General features: G+C 47.4%; 1 protein-coding gene across 1 annotated transcript in view; it reads left to right on the top strand.

Annotated features, from left to right (window-relative positions):
- The window catches only part of LOC135397746 (PDZ domain-containing RING finger protein 4-like), a 44,369-nt gene that overhangs the window by 26,728 nt on the left and 3,086 nt on the right, over positions 1–14,555 (top strand). The window contains exons 2-5 of the mRNA XM_064629341.1: positions 10,074–10,253; positions 10,307–10,390; positions 10,446–10,601; positions 13,358–13,492. Coding sequence (XP_064485411.1) covers positions 10,074–10,253; positions 10,307–10,390; positions 10,446–10,601; positions 13,358–13,492 — 555 coding nt within the window. The remainder of the gene's footprint in view (positions 1–10,073; positions 10,254–10,306; positions 10,391–10,445; positions 10,602–13,357; positions 13,493–14,555) is intronic.

Genomic DNA, 14,555 nt, shown 5'->3' with positions numbered 1-14,555 from the left:
TATTTTCAGTTAGATACCGATGGATGAGCATAAGTTGAAACTGATTCCCGAGAAATTTATATTAGGATGTACATTTGCAGCGTAACATCAGGTTAGTCCGTGAAATTGTTTTGTCACGAAATCCCCGCTTCACTCTGTTTGTTTTCGTCGCCGTCTTGGGTGGCAGTATGGTGTCATGGCGACCCCCTTGGTAAAAAGCAAACCAATCAGAGGAGCGAAACTGTGATTGACAGGTCGAGCCTCTTTTTGTGACTCCTCCCAATGGCCAGACTCGGCCATACGGCTATTTCCTCCCACTAGAGCGTCGTCCGGCTGGAGACGGTCGGAAGAAAGGGACCATGTCACAGTCCTTCGGGCTGTGTGGGCTGTGGGCTTGAGTGTGGCTGAAGGGACGGGAAAGTTCAAGTAGGTGTTAGGGGGGATGACGGAGGAGACGTACGCTGACTTCACGCGATCCAGGGCTACCGTATCGTGTTTGCCACTGAGGTCGACGACGACGGTCTTGGGAGTGCTGGAGAGCACAGGGTACGGTCCGGAGTAGTGTGGCGTAAGGGGTGGCTTGGCGCGGTCGGTTCTGATGAACACGTGCGACGCGTGGTCCTGGCTGACGAAAACGATGCGCCGCGTCGGCATTCGCGGCGAAACCGGGGTGATGGAGCGGAACAAGTCATGAAGCTTGTCGATGTACGCGCTGTGGGATGGATGGGGCTCGGCGGGGCTGGGTGTGAGAAAATCACCTGGGAGCCGGATCGGGGAGCCGTACACCAACTCTGCTGAACTTCAGCTAAGGTCTTCCTTGACGGAGGATCTGATGCCCAGCAGTGCGAAGGGAAGGTGTTGGCTCCAGTGCGCGGGGTTAGCGTGAGCATGAGTGCCACCTTCAGCTGCCGGTGTAGTCGCTCGACTAGCCCATTCGCCGCGGGGTGATAGGCAGTCGTGTGGATATGGAGAGTTCCGAGCAGCTGCGTAAGGGCCGTGAACAGAGAGCATTGAAACTGCCGTTCGCGGTCGGTGGTCACGATGGAGGGGCATCCGAACCGCGCGATCCATGATGCGACAAAAGCTTCAGCGACTGATGGAGCGCTGATGTCGGTCAGCGGGACTGCTTCGGGCCACCGCGTAAATCGATCGACACAGGTTAGAATGTACCTGTAACCTTGAGATGGTTGCAGGGGACCGACGATGTCCACATGCACATGATCGAATCGGGTGCGAGGTGGCAGGAACGGTTGAAGTGGAGTTCGAGTGTGGCGGCCGACCTTCGCGCGCTGACAAGGGATGCAGGTCTTCACCCAGCGCTGAACATCCTTGTTCATGCGCGGCCAGGCGTAACGTTGTGTCAGGAGCTTTTGGGTCGCGCGCACGCCAGCATGGGAAAGGCCGTGGGTCGAGTCGAAGATGGGCCGGCGCAACGTGACGGGAATGAACGGTCGATGCCTGTGCTGGTATCGCAAATGACAGTCGTCGGTGTGGCCGGGATGGGGACTTCGCGCAGCACCAGTGAAGTCTCTTGCGTGGCTAGCAGTTGTTGCAGTTCGGAGTCGTCAGGTTGCGCCGCTGCGATGTCCTCGAGACCGACGGTGCATGGCGCAGAAATGGAATCGATGCGAGAGAGGGCGTCCGCGGCACTGTTGTCCACACCGTGCACATGATGTATGTCTGTCGTAAATTCCGAAATGTACGCCAGGTGCCGGACTTCGCGGGCGAGGTAGTCGGTGCGGTACGAAATACGAATGCAAGGGGCTTATGATCGGTTGAAATGCGCGGCCTTCTAGGAAGTACTGGAAATGGCGGACTGCTGTGTAGATGGTCAAAAGCTCGCGACCAAAGGCACTGTAGCGAGTTTGCGCGTCGTTTAGTCGGTACGAAAGAACGCCAAAGGGTACCAGGCGTCGTCGATATGCTGCTGCAAAACTGCGCCCACAGCAGTGCTAGACGCATCTACCATGAGACGGCTTGGGGCGTCGTGCCGGGGGTGGACTAGCATAACGGCGTCCGCTAGGGCCTGCTTGATATCTGCAAAGGCGGCGTCAGCGAACTGCGACCAAGGGACGCTTGACGATGGCTCGGGTTGTTGCGGAGCATGTCCGTGAGTGGCTGAAATGATTGCGGCACATCTAGCAATGAACCGACGGTGAAAGTTCACCAAGCCAAGAAATCGACATAGTTGACGGATCGTCGTTGGCTTGGGGAAATCGGTGATGGCCTTCACTTTATCCGCAAGAGGATGGATTCCGTCGGAGGACACTTGATGCATGAGGAACGCGAGCTTGGAGACTCCAAAAGTGCACTTGTTGGCATTAACCACTAAGCCGTACTCCTGGAGACAGCTGAAAAGCTGCTGGAGGTGCTTCTCATGTTGTTCTTCGGTGGGGCTGAAGACGAAACATTTGAGCGGCGTTTCTTAGTCCGAAAGGCATTCGCACATACCAACAATCCAAAGGGCGTTGTAATTGCTGTCTTGGGTATGTCTTCAGGCTCGACCGGGATTTGGTGGTAAGCCTTTACTAGATCTATCTTTGAAAACGTAGTGGCACCGGCAAGGCGTTCCACGAAGTCGTGAAGGTATGGCAGCGGGTATCTGTCGGGGATTGTTCTTGCATTAAGAGCGCGGTAATCCCCGCAGGGCCGCCAGTCGATGGGCTCCTTTTTGGGCACCATATGCAGTGGCGAAGCCCAGCTGATAGATGACGGACGGATGATGCCCAGGTCCAAGATATGTTCAAACTCACGACGAGCAATGGAAAGGCGTTCGCCAGATAGTCGTCGAAAGGTCGCCGTGATGGGAGGGCCTGAGGTCTCAATGCGGTGCGTAACATGATGCGAGGCTGGCGCCGAAAGATTGCAGGGCTTGAGCATCTCGGGAAAGGAAGCTAAGACGTTCTCGGTAGCGCGAACCGGGAATAAATGCACATATGCCGGTTGGGTTGATCGTCGAGATGCCAGCTCCAGTGGTTAATTTGGTGATGTTGTCTTTCAACTTTCGTTGCCTAATGCTGACATCGAGATGAAAATTATGTAAAAAGTCGGCTCCAATGATGGCCCGGTCGACTTCTGCCACAACGAAGAGCCAACGAAACGTCCTGCGCAAGCCGATGTCCAAAGTTAGTGAACGCAGTCCATATGTGCGTATCGTAGATCGATTTGTTCGCAGCTTGAAGAGGGGGTGTGAGACATCGACGAATCTTCCGATCGGAAGGCGTCGCCGGTATAGCGCTCACTTGTGCCCCTGTATCAATAAGGAAACGCTGCTTCGCGATACGATCCTGTACATGCAGAAGGCGGGCAGGACGTATAGGCCGTGGTCGGTTGCCGCCATTATCGACCGGCCTGAGGGTTTTCCTGCCAGTCGCAGGGCGACTCGCAGCGCGTTGATCGGTGGCGAAAACGACGGTGGTACCAGCAGTACCGAGGGCTTCCTGGAGTATGCTGTGACGCTTGCGTTGGGCTCGAGGCGCGTCGACGACTCGCAGACCGGTTTCTTGATTGATCTCGGTCTCGGGACCGGCGGTTCAACGCTGTGCGCAAGTCGGCCATCTGCGATGACATCCTAGACATCTCGTCAGTCAGGCGGGCCACTGCCGCTGCAAGTCCGACGTCGAGGGGGGTTCTGGAACCGCGAGCGAACGGACGGGGGCAAGGCTTGCGGAAGCATAATCTGTAATTCGATCAGCAAGTTCGGCGAGTCGATCCATCGACACGTCGTAATTGCCAGCAAGGATCATCCTGACCTCGTGCGGAAGCCTGTTCAGGAATAATTCGCGTATTATCGGTGCATGGTCGTCTGCGGAGTGTCCAAGCAGTTGCTTCATCCGGTGGAGAAGCTGCGACGGTCTCCTAGCTCCTCGGATGTTAGGAGCTGCTGGGTCCTGGCAGCGCTCCGATATCTCAGTACGAGATAGGATGGCGGAGTTCAGGGTGTCGTAAGCTTTATCTGCCTGCACCGTGGAGAGTACGTCGTCGATGTCGTCGACCAGGTCAGGAGGAATCAAGGGGAGTACCTCACAGTATTTAGTCATTTGACTTTGGATCCGGCGGGCGTGGAAGAGTGCCTCAACTTGATAGAACCAAGTTTTGGGGTTTTTGATCCAAAAAGGCGGACTTGCTGGACGGTTTGTAGGACCGCTGGGCCTGACGATACGTCGGAGGCTTCGCCCTGACCGCTTAGGCCGCTGTGTCCCGGCGATGTCCATGCGTCGGGTCACCAAGTTTGTGGGCACCTAGCAGATAATAAGGAACATCTTCTTCTTCTTCTTCTTCCACCACTAGGAACAGTGGCAACTGGCCGGCGCGTTTATTGCGTCGTCGTCGTCATTCATGATGGCGTCCACAGAGGGCGCTACACCCACCTCTGTGAGGCCGACAGCGGCGAGCCCTTTCACCAATACCACCACCACCTCTGCTTTTAGAGTGTCGCAAAAGTTTCCAGAAGGTATAATTGCCGAACGACCCACAATCTTCCGGCCGAGTACATCGCCAGTTAGAATTTTTTATCACTTTAGGTGAAACACCCTGTATGACGGACAAAAATGGTTACAAAAGTAGCTTCAACTGCCGCTCAGAAAATGTAGTTGGGACAGACTTTTATTTCCAGAAATAGTGAGTATAGTTACAATGAAACTACAAAAGAAGTACGTATAGTTGTTGCCCTTTGCTGTACAATCTAATCTCAGATAGGACATATTCCACAAGAAGCGGTCCTAGCATTGCGACGCTACTGTGGCTACGAGGGGCGCACAATTATGTACAGCTGTAATATGTGTCAAGACGAATATTAACCCCAGTTTACGACCACCCCGTCAACTCACTCATCTGAGGTACCTTTGACCGATCTATGTGGAGAGGCCGACGTCGTTGCTGGGCTGCTGGCTTGCTGAGCTCAATATCGCGAGTTATACAGCAATGTGGGGGACGTGAACATTCCTTCCAACCAGAACCGTGTGTCGAAGGTTTCTGGCGCATGTTAATGAACCCCAGGTTCTTTAATTCTAGAACCCCACGTCGAAATTATCCGCAGACCTACCCCGCATCATGTAGCCACACAAGTGTGTGTGGACTCACCTTACGTGTAAATCTGTTCCCTATTAGTAGGGTTCCGCGTTTTCGGTTTTTATTTTTGGGCGGGTTCGGCGTATGTTTTTCGGTGTTTATTGATTTTAACGAAATCGGCGTTTTTCGATGTTTTCCCTGGCGTACACATGGCTTACAGTTATCGGCGACCCGACAGTTATCGGCGACCAGAAATTACAGTGTAATTTCCGCACGACGCTCATTCAACGTATCGTTGTTCGCTGCGGTGGCGTTTTACGGCTAACGAAAAAGTAAACGGACATTTTTCGCAACCATCGTATTTATGTATGGTTTCCTGAATCTGCATCAACAACTTGCTGGGCATGTGCAGAAATTTGTCTCTGTCATCGTTCCTGGAATGTCCATCTGTATTCGGTATTTTTCTATTAAAGCTGAAAACGCGGAATCCTACTATTAGGTAATATACCGGGTGTTTCAGTTAAATCCCCGGGCTAAATAATTCGCGAAACGGTGCACCAATCGAATAACTTTCTTTTTTACAAGTATCTGTCCAATACCGCCTACAAGATGCGCACCGCGTGAATGACAGGGAGGCGTTCATTATTTAAATAAAAATTCAAATGTGTTTCGTGAAAAAAGTTAACTTCTAAAGCAGGGCGCCGTCGGCATTAAAATGGGTACTACCCCTTCTGGGACCTTCAGTAGATACCTTTTAGAGAAAAATGTGCAACCGAAGCGGGTCATTAGTTGCAGTAATTAATTGGTTTCGGTTTACATATTTTTGTCGCGGCTGGTCGCAGTGAAGCGCAAAAGGACGCTCTTTCACTCCCATGTCCACCAATGAATTACGTCCTTTTGCGCTTCGCCGCGACCAGCCGCGACAAAAATACGTAAACCGAAACCAATTAATTACTGCAACAAATGACCCGCTTCGGTGGCAGATTTTTCTCTAAACGGTGTCCACTGAATGTCCCAAAAGGGGTAGTACCCATTTTAAGGCCGACGGCGCCCTGCTTTAGAAGTTAACTTTTTTGACGAAACTCATTTGAATTTTTATTTAAATAATGACGCCTCCCGCTCATTCACGCAGTGCGCAGCTTGTAGGCGGTATTGGACAGATACTTGTAAAAACGAAAGTTATTCGATTGGTGCACCGGTTCGCGAATTATTTAGCCCGGGGATTTAACTGAAACACCCGGTATAGAAGCCTACAAAAGCGCACCTCACCTCGCTGTGAAAGCCCCCTTGCGTGAGAACGGTGCCGTAATTCGGTGGAAATAGCTTTGAACCCTTCGTTTCTGTATATCCGATCGATGACGTACAACCAGTAAAAAAAGAAGAAGAAAAATAGGTAAAAATAAGAGGGAGTCGAGACACATGATTGGATGTCTCGTTCTGGAATTACCCTGATTTGTTAACACGATTGCGGGAAGCAGTTGCGTCACCATCACCTTGTTAACACGATTGTAATAACGGCAGTCTCGCGATGTAAAGCCGCGATTTATCCTCACCAATAAAGGTAGCGGATGGCGAAAACGAAGTGTAGTGGGTGGGCATAGGTAGACAGACTATGGAAGCTTCGAGACATTCTCGGTAGACATAGAAATCAGCCACCTAAATAAAGTAAGAATCGTCTATCAAATTTAGCGGCCATTTAATCGTACCAATCTCATCTTTACATTTATTGTACTTTCCGTTTCTATATTCACGGCCCATAGTGAGGTATTTACAGTTCGAAGTAACACTTCAAGACTTCACATAACAGGGTTACGAGGAGGACATATATAGTATCCAATGAACGAGAAACAAGAAATAGCAAGAAAGGAAATAGCGGCTGTTTCAATTTAGCTAACTTGATACTCTGGGTTCAGGAAGACACTGCCATCCCTTTCTAATATATGCGAAAAGAAGAAGGAAGAAGAAAAAAAAAAGACAAAGACAATTGCGTCGCGGGTGTACACCAGTTTTAGTTGACACTGCCCTGTCATTAAGATATTGCATCTGTCCTGCTCTTGCTGAGTGAAGTAAGGTGATCCGACCCACATCTAGCTCGCGAAGAAGAGCCCGCATTTCTGTTTGCCGTGCCACCTGCTGTTTGGTCCGGGATTAACTTTGCTATCCAGCCACAGAGATAGAGAGAAAGGAAATTCTTTTTCCCTTAGTCTCGCCGCCCTCCCGCAGAGGCAGCTGGTGGTAGGCTAATAATCGTACGATCCACGTTCGTTGTGGTTTACCCATCCAAAACTTGCGTCCAATGTGTTTCGCTGGCATGGAGTCCATGCTTGTTTTTCTATCATGTCATATCATACTTGTTTGTCTCCAGCGCTGAGATGGAGAAACGATTTCCTGGGAGACATGATATAGCACTAAAGAAACATCGTTGTTAGGCTTTGAGAATTAATGGAAATCGGAGGCTGACCCGCGAGTTTGCATTGCTGCTAGCGGCGAGTATAGTGCTGTAAACATGTCCACTGTCACTGTGATAGGTATTTATTTTCCCCGAGAGAAATATTTTTACTTCTGAGCAGTTTGACTCTCGTGTTGTCGAATTTGCTACGTCGAATAGCCAATACGAAATGTTCGACCAATGTTCAATGCTTTCGTACCGTTGACTTACTAGATGACTACAAGATGAGCTCATCTTCGTTTATACATTTAACCCGCTCACTGATCGAATTTCCTCTGCTGTATCAAAGTCTACAAATGAGGACAGTTGTAAAACTCCGCCTCATTGCTTTTGCACTAATATCGAATGTCTTCACGTCCTTTTTTTAAATATATTTCGAGGATTTAAAAATTCAATGAAGCAAGACTGGAGCGAACAGGTGAGGCTGCCTCATCGGTTCGCTCCAGTCTTGCTCCATTGAATTTTTATTCTATTAAAGACTGGACGACGGAACAAGTCGCAATGCTATAATGTTCACGCTAGTGTTAATGTTAACCATTAATGTTATAGTGTCGTGTATATGCTGACTAGAGTTACTAAATGATAAATAAATAGCTATCTAATTAATTAACTAAATACGTAGTGACAATAATGTTGACGGCTGCAGCACCGAAAAATCACAGTGCGAGAACTTTCTATACGAATTCTTGAAGATCATAGACACCATACGACACTTGAGCCGCTTCCCCAAAGTACAGCGCATTGTTTCTGTATGTCGAGCGCAAGCGAGTCTACGTAAAGTATGATGCACCTCGGAGTCCGAGCCGAGAAAATTATCGGTCTCTTCCACCCGCCAGTGTTGGCTTTAGCCTCTTGGTTGGCTTCACAAATGACGCGAGGAATGACGGTGACTTCTGCATCGAATTTTCCAAACTGTACCTCCCCGCACGTCCCTCTTCGCATCCTTTGCAAAGGGGTGAGGCGGATAGGCTCACCCAAATGGACTACATTGCGTCATTGTATGTTACTAATTATATTAGATTAGATATAGATTAGTATTTAAAGAGATTGAAACCTATAAATAATTTATTTGACTAAAGAACAAGATTTCGGACGGAGTTCGTCCTTCATCAGGTGCGATACATTGAGCACTTGGCAGAGATATTTATACTAATGTGCGTAAGAGAAAGGGGGACACAGAAGATGGTGAGGAGGAAATACAAATTCTTATTATAGAGAGGACTGATACCGGGAAAAAAAAAATACAAAAGAAGGCGATGTACTGTAGGAGTGTTACCGGAGACAAAAACCGTTGACAGATCTCGGATGAACGAACACTATTCGTTCACCTGAGATCTCTCAACGGTTTTTGTCTCCTCTTATGCACATTAGTATAAATATCTCTACCAAGCGCTCAATGTATCGCACCTGATGAAGGACGGACTCCGTCCGAAAGCTTGTTCTTTAGTCAAATAAATTATTTAAATGTTTCAATCTCTTTAAATACTTATCTCATTCACTTGCGAGACTTTTCCCATTTTTGCCTGTTAGTTTCCTTTAGATATAGATTAGGAAGAAAAAAAAAGCGGGGTGTAAAGGTTGGAACTTTGTATGTTACCAAAGCTATACGTACAAACAGCCACAACGCAGTTCTGTGTTGCAATCCGACTATACTGCCACGTTGTGCTACTCAGTGCTCGTTATTTTAAATCGCGAATAAAGAAAAACGATTTGACGTACAGTTGTCAGTGGATAACAATTATCGTATAAGCCGGCATATCGGCCATCCCTCATCTTACAAATTGTAAAGAAAAGGAACAATTGAGCGACAAATGAGAGGGGGGGAAATATGCGACAAAAATGACATGGAAAGAACACAGGACAAACGACGAGCACGCAAGATAAGCAGGAGAGAGAGAGAGAAAAAACGCTCCTCCTCGACATTTCGAGCGCAGAATTCCCTTTGGGGACTTTTAATTTCCTTATTTAATTAACTAAATCTTATCCATTAAATGAATAATATAATATAAAATAATCAATTCAATGAAATGTTACCAAGGCAAATTTTAATAAGTAAACTCTAAGTAAGACATAAAATTAAATTCAATAAAAACATTGTACTTTAATTTATCCCCACCAGCGGAGGGTGTGGCATACTGCATTCCCCATGATCGCATAACATGACCGCCTTCCACGCCGAGACTGGGAAGTGACGTGGGTTCGAATCCCCGCACCGGCTGTGCTGTCTGAGGTTTCCCCTGGGCCTTACGGCAGACTTCCCAGACGAATGTCGGCACAGTTCCCTCGAAGTCGACCCAGGACCCATACTAACTCCCCCCGTCACCCCACTCCTTCCTGCTGTCCTCTCTCCATCTGTCCACGTCTGTACGCCGCTCATAGCCACAGTTGCTTCGCGGCGCTAACACCGCGTTTTTAAAGAAATTACCCTACATCAGACGTAAGTTCTACGTCAAAAGTTCAAAGTGGCAGCCACTGCTTTGTCGCGAGACTCGGAGCTTTTTTCTCTCTTTCTCTCTCTCTCTAACGACCAGTGAAGAAGGGCGATTCTTTCGAGCGATCTACATTCTTGAGCTCAGTTTCTGTCCCATTCGACATTCTCGTGCACTCCACTTTATAAAACCACGCATATGTGCAGGTGAACGGGCTAGATGTGTCGACTGCCTCCCACGATGAAGCCGTGGCAGCCTTCATGTCTGCCCGAGAACCCATCTTAGTAGAGGTCCTGCGACGGCCTCCCCCTCGACACCCTGCCCAGGCAGATGCTTTCTGTCAGACGGATGAACCGCTTGTGGAGGACGACACCCTGGATGTAGAGGTAAGTGAGGAAGCGACAGGTGGGATGCGGTTAATGATGTACTTTCCTTTCAGGAGGTGCGTCTCTTGCGTCAAGGTAACGGGGGAAAGCTAGGAGTTACGCTCTACTACACGGACACTCAGGTGTACGTCGGAGAGGTAAGGAGGATGCACCTGTTGTGGATGATTTTGGTTGGACACAATTTCGTCGCAGGTGGATCCGCACGGGATCGCAGCCGGAAGGTTACGCGAAGGTGACGAAATCCTGCAGGTGAACGGCGTCGAAGTTTACAGCCGTGAGCAGGCGGTGGCGCTGTTCTCGGAGCGCCGGCCCGACGTCACTGTACTAGTCGCGAGAGCTCCAGTACAGGTAATGTTATAGGAAGGAGCACTACCTCCAAAGTGTTTACATTAAAGCCAGAGTCAGCTTCTTGCCACACAAAATCCGCATCCGCATTGCATTCGTGTCCGATCCCTGTGATACGTCCCCGAAGAGAAATGACAGGATGATGCGTTATAGGATGTAACCGTCGAGACAGTGATGGGGCAAAGTATATCAAAATTGTTCTTGAAGTAAAGTACCAAGTGCCTAGCACATGTTGTACTTTAAGTACAGTACAAGGTACCATACTACTAAGGCACTTAGAGTAACAGAGCCCTTTGCAAAGTACTTTAAAGTACTCATCAAGTATATGTTGACATAGTACTTTGTACTAGAGATGGGACGAATCCAGAATTTCCCTAATCCGAATCCAAGGAAGGTTCTGCGAATCCACGAATCATACGAATCGTCTCTTTAGAAAGAGTTTAAAAAACCAGAGGAAAAACCACTTCTACTGAAAAGTGTTTTGAAGCAGAATTTGATATCTTTGTTTAATGGCAAACAAATTAAATAAATAGTTCACTTTCAGGGGAAGACATACCCATATGCTTCTTCCTAGCTAAGTGTAATTTATTTAACGTGTTGTTCATCGACTACAGTTAATACAATGAATTCTTCTGTTCGTCTGAATTCTTTTCATAAAACTAAGAAACAATCAAAAACAAAACTGTGTTACCTTTAAACTTGTAAAGTCGGAGCTTTATGCTGTGGTCGGCGCGCCCCGGCGGCCAATCAGGCCTTTCGGCGAACTCCGGAGGCAACAAACAAACGTGGTTGGTGGATTCGCTGTTTTGGACATGGGATTGGGATTTCTGAATTTCCAATCCCTGCCTAGGGTTCGAGGATTCGGTTGGCCCATCCCAACTTTGTATATATTACAAATTAAGATCGTATCGCTCGACGTTTCAACGCTTCGTATAGTGATAAAACGTGAGGTAATTATGTTTCGACTATTATCTTTAGAAAGCTTTTACACTCTTAAAAATGAACTTCACCGCATAGCATGCTCCTAGCAAATCATCATCCAGAATGATATGGTTATCTGCCCTGATTTGTTGAAAACGGGAGGCGTACGCCATTTTTGTGACACTTATGCTGTTCATAATTGTCACAAAAAAGGCGTACGCCTCCCGTTTTCAACAAATCAGGGCAGATAACCATATCATTCTGGATGATGATTGGCTAGGAGCGTGCTATGCGGTGAAGTTCATTTTTAAGAGTGTAGCTGGCATTTTTGCCAAGTGCTAGCTAGAAAATAGCTAGCGACCAGCTAGCAAACGTTACGTTTCAACTGCATCTTAAAAATAGAAGACGGGGTTTAGCCAACCCCAAACTTTGCAGTAGCCATTTGTTTCAAGTTTTGTTGGACTTTTTTTTTGCGAGCTTTATGATCACGTAGAAAGAGAATTAAAAATCGAGCAAAATCCCCCATGCATTTTCAATGGCCTATCCTCACACAAACACCGCCGTTTTTTCTTGTGTCTGCTTCACATTCACGTCACCCCACACAAGCGGCGCTGCCTACAGCGGTGTGACATGCCCGTGCTGACATTATGCACTATAAACATTATTTACATTACATCATTTACATGCTAAACATAGGTAAACATTGCTTTCAGCACGGTGTGTCGGAGATTTCCGGCGCACGTAAAAAAAAAACCCAGGTGGTCCAAATTATCCGCAGTCCCACCCTGCGGCACGTGCAACATGTCGCCACACTGCGCAGACAAACCTTACGTGGAACATCACGGTATTATTACCATTATTCACTGTAGTCCTCTTCTTCTGTATGTTGGGGCCGCCTGTATGTGGTGAAATCAAAATGACGCGCACATAGGAGAAAATGGCGGCTTTTGAGCGAGATAGGCCATGGAAAATGCATAGAGTGAGATTTTGCCCGATTTTTTATTTTTATTCTACATGTCCGTAACGCTCGCAAAATATCCAGACGAAATTTCAGACAAATGTCCTACCATGACTGTGAAGTAAGACCCGAGACGAGGAGTTCAGACAAATTCTCGTTTCAAGTTTCAAATTTTCAATTTCAAAATTCAAATTTCCAGCTTGTCAGCGCCATTTCACTTCTGTCAAATGTCTACCAGTCAGCAAAGTTTGGGATTGGGTAAACCCCGTCTTCTATCTTTGTGATGGGATCGAAATGTGTAACGTTTGCTAGACTAGCTCTGTACATCCGGTTTTCACCGTTGGGTTATGCGGTCAAGCGGACATCCTGTCCGAACGCGTATGTAGCTGCTGGACGAATAATTACCTAAAATCCATTACCTTATTAATTAATGTTTTCGGGGAAATGCGGGATATATATAGCTGCGAATTGGGGCCAGTCTTTATGTAAATTCACCCTCTTTTTTTTTTTTTTTCGAAGATCCTGAAACTAGTACGTACTCTGAGAGATAAACTGCTAAATTGTGCTCAGTACTTCATACCTTCATACCCCTTATACTTACTTCATACACACTTCGTACCTCAATAATTATTTGTTGGTTATCCGAATCCGCAAATATTTTGCGCGTGTCTGCTCACATCCGCGAGTAACACAGGGCTCTGCTTTATGTTAGTGGGTCTGTCGAGAACAAAGTTGGAAGATATTGAGGAGTTGAATTGTCATTTCGTTGACACGAAATCGTTCGGGAATGTATTTTGGAATGTGGGTGGGAATGTGGGTGAAGCCCGCTAAATGGCATCTTCATATTTTTATTTTTCGATCAATCAATCGGTATCTGTAGGAAAAAGAGGGACTGCGTCGGTTTCCCGAAGAAGAAGCATTGGCTCGGCGAATGGAACGCGTCTCCCTCAAGGCGGACCTCCGAACAGACAGTGCCTACCACACAGGAACCTCATCCGCAGTGGACGATGAGAAGGTAAACCCGCGCGGAAATCTGTCGTTTTTCGTTTGGAAATTCGTTGTTGTGTGCTTCGTAAGTGGTTTCTATGGCGTTTTACGGGTCGGGGAAAAGATATTTTAGGCAAATTTATTTTATGGACGTTTCACAAACTCTCTGTTACTGTAGAATCGCGGTGATACGAATCTCGTGGAGTCGCGGTAAATGTTGGGATCGTCCAAAATGGAAGACGACCCAGATGACGAAAGTGAATAAAATGCGTACGCGCTATTTGATAAGTTTAAGATAAGATGACGTTTTTACTGTGCAGTAACTAGTCTTCGTTAGCGTGAACAATGTTTTCGCTGCAGCGAGCGGGGCTTCTGCGGGTATGGAAATCACCCGGGTGCCTTCCCTGTGGTGTTAACGGGTGCGGTGTGTGTTTTATTTCTCTTTAATGCGAGAATGTATGCCAATATACACGTACACTTTGTGTGGTTTCTTTTTTAAGCCCAAAAGAAAGCCTGCGAAAAAAAGAAAAAAAAAAGAACGAAACACCACGTATGAACACGCAGTGCCCTGTGATTGCGGCGTTCTCCAACATGCTCTGATTTGTTGTTCTGAAAGGAGAAAGTGCGCGTTGTCTGTGGAACCCTATCGTGAACAGCGATACACGGATGCGGGTTTGTTTTTAGGCGGAAAATAAAAAGAAAAGAAGAACACAGGGCAACCTCGGTCGGTGTTTCTCTTTCGGTGTTTCTCAAGACAAGCTGCAACTTTCCAATTGACATCTTAATCCAATATTTTAGAAGTTAGGTAATTAGTCTGATCTAATTAATTAATTAGGCACAATGCAAAAAAAAAAAAAACTAGCGGCTACGATGGGCGACTGTTAGCAACATTCAGTGTGAAGGGATTGTTTAGGATTTTTCGAAGTGGGGGCCCTGCCGTGGACGGCATCCCTCTACACTACATAAGGTCAACTGAAACTCTGTCAACTGTAACGACAGAAATTGAGGGGGGTCAGGACAACCGGATCGCCCCCAGATCGGCCTCTCATTTGGGACACCCTGTATGGTGGTGGTCACGAGAAATTACCTGT

The sequence above is a fragment of the Ornithodoros turicata genome, chromosome 6 (genome assembly GCF_037126465.1).
Source record: "Ornithodoros turicata isolate Travis chromosome 6, ASM3712646v1, whole genome shotgun sequence".
In the NCBI taxonomy this organism is placed as follows: Eukaryota; Metazoa; Arthropoda; class Arachnida; order Ixodida; family Argasidae; genus Ornithodoros; species Ornithodoros turicata.
Note: the sequence above shows the minus strand (reverse complement) of the source record. Positions and strands in the feature narration are given on the sequence as shown.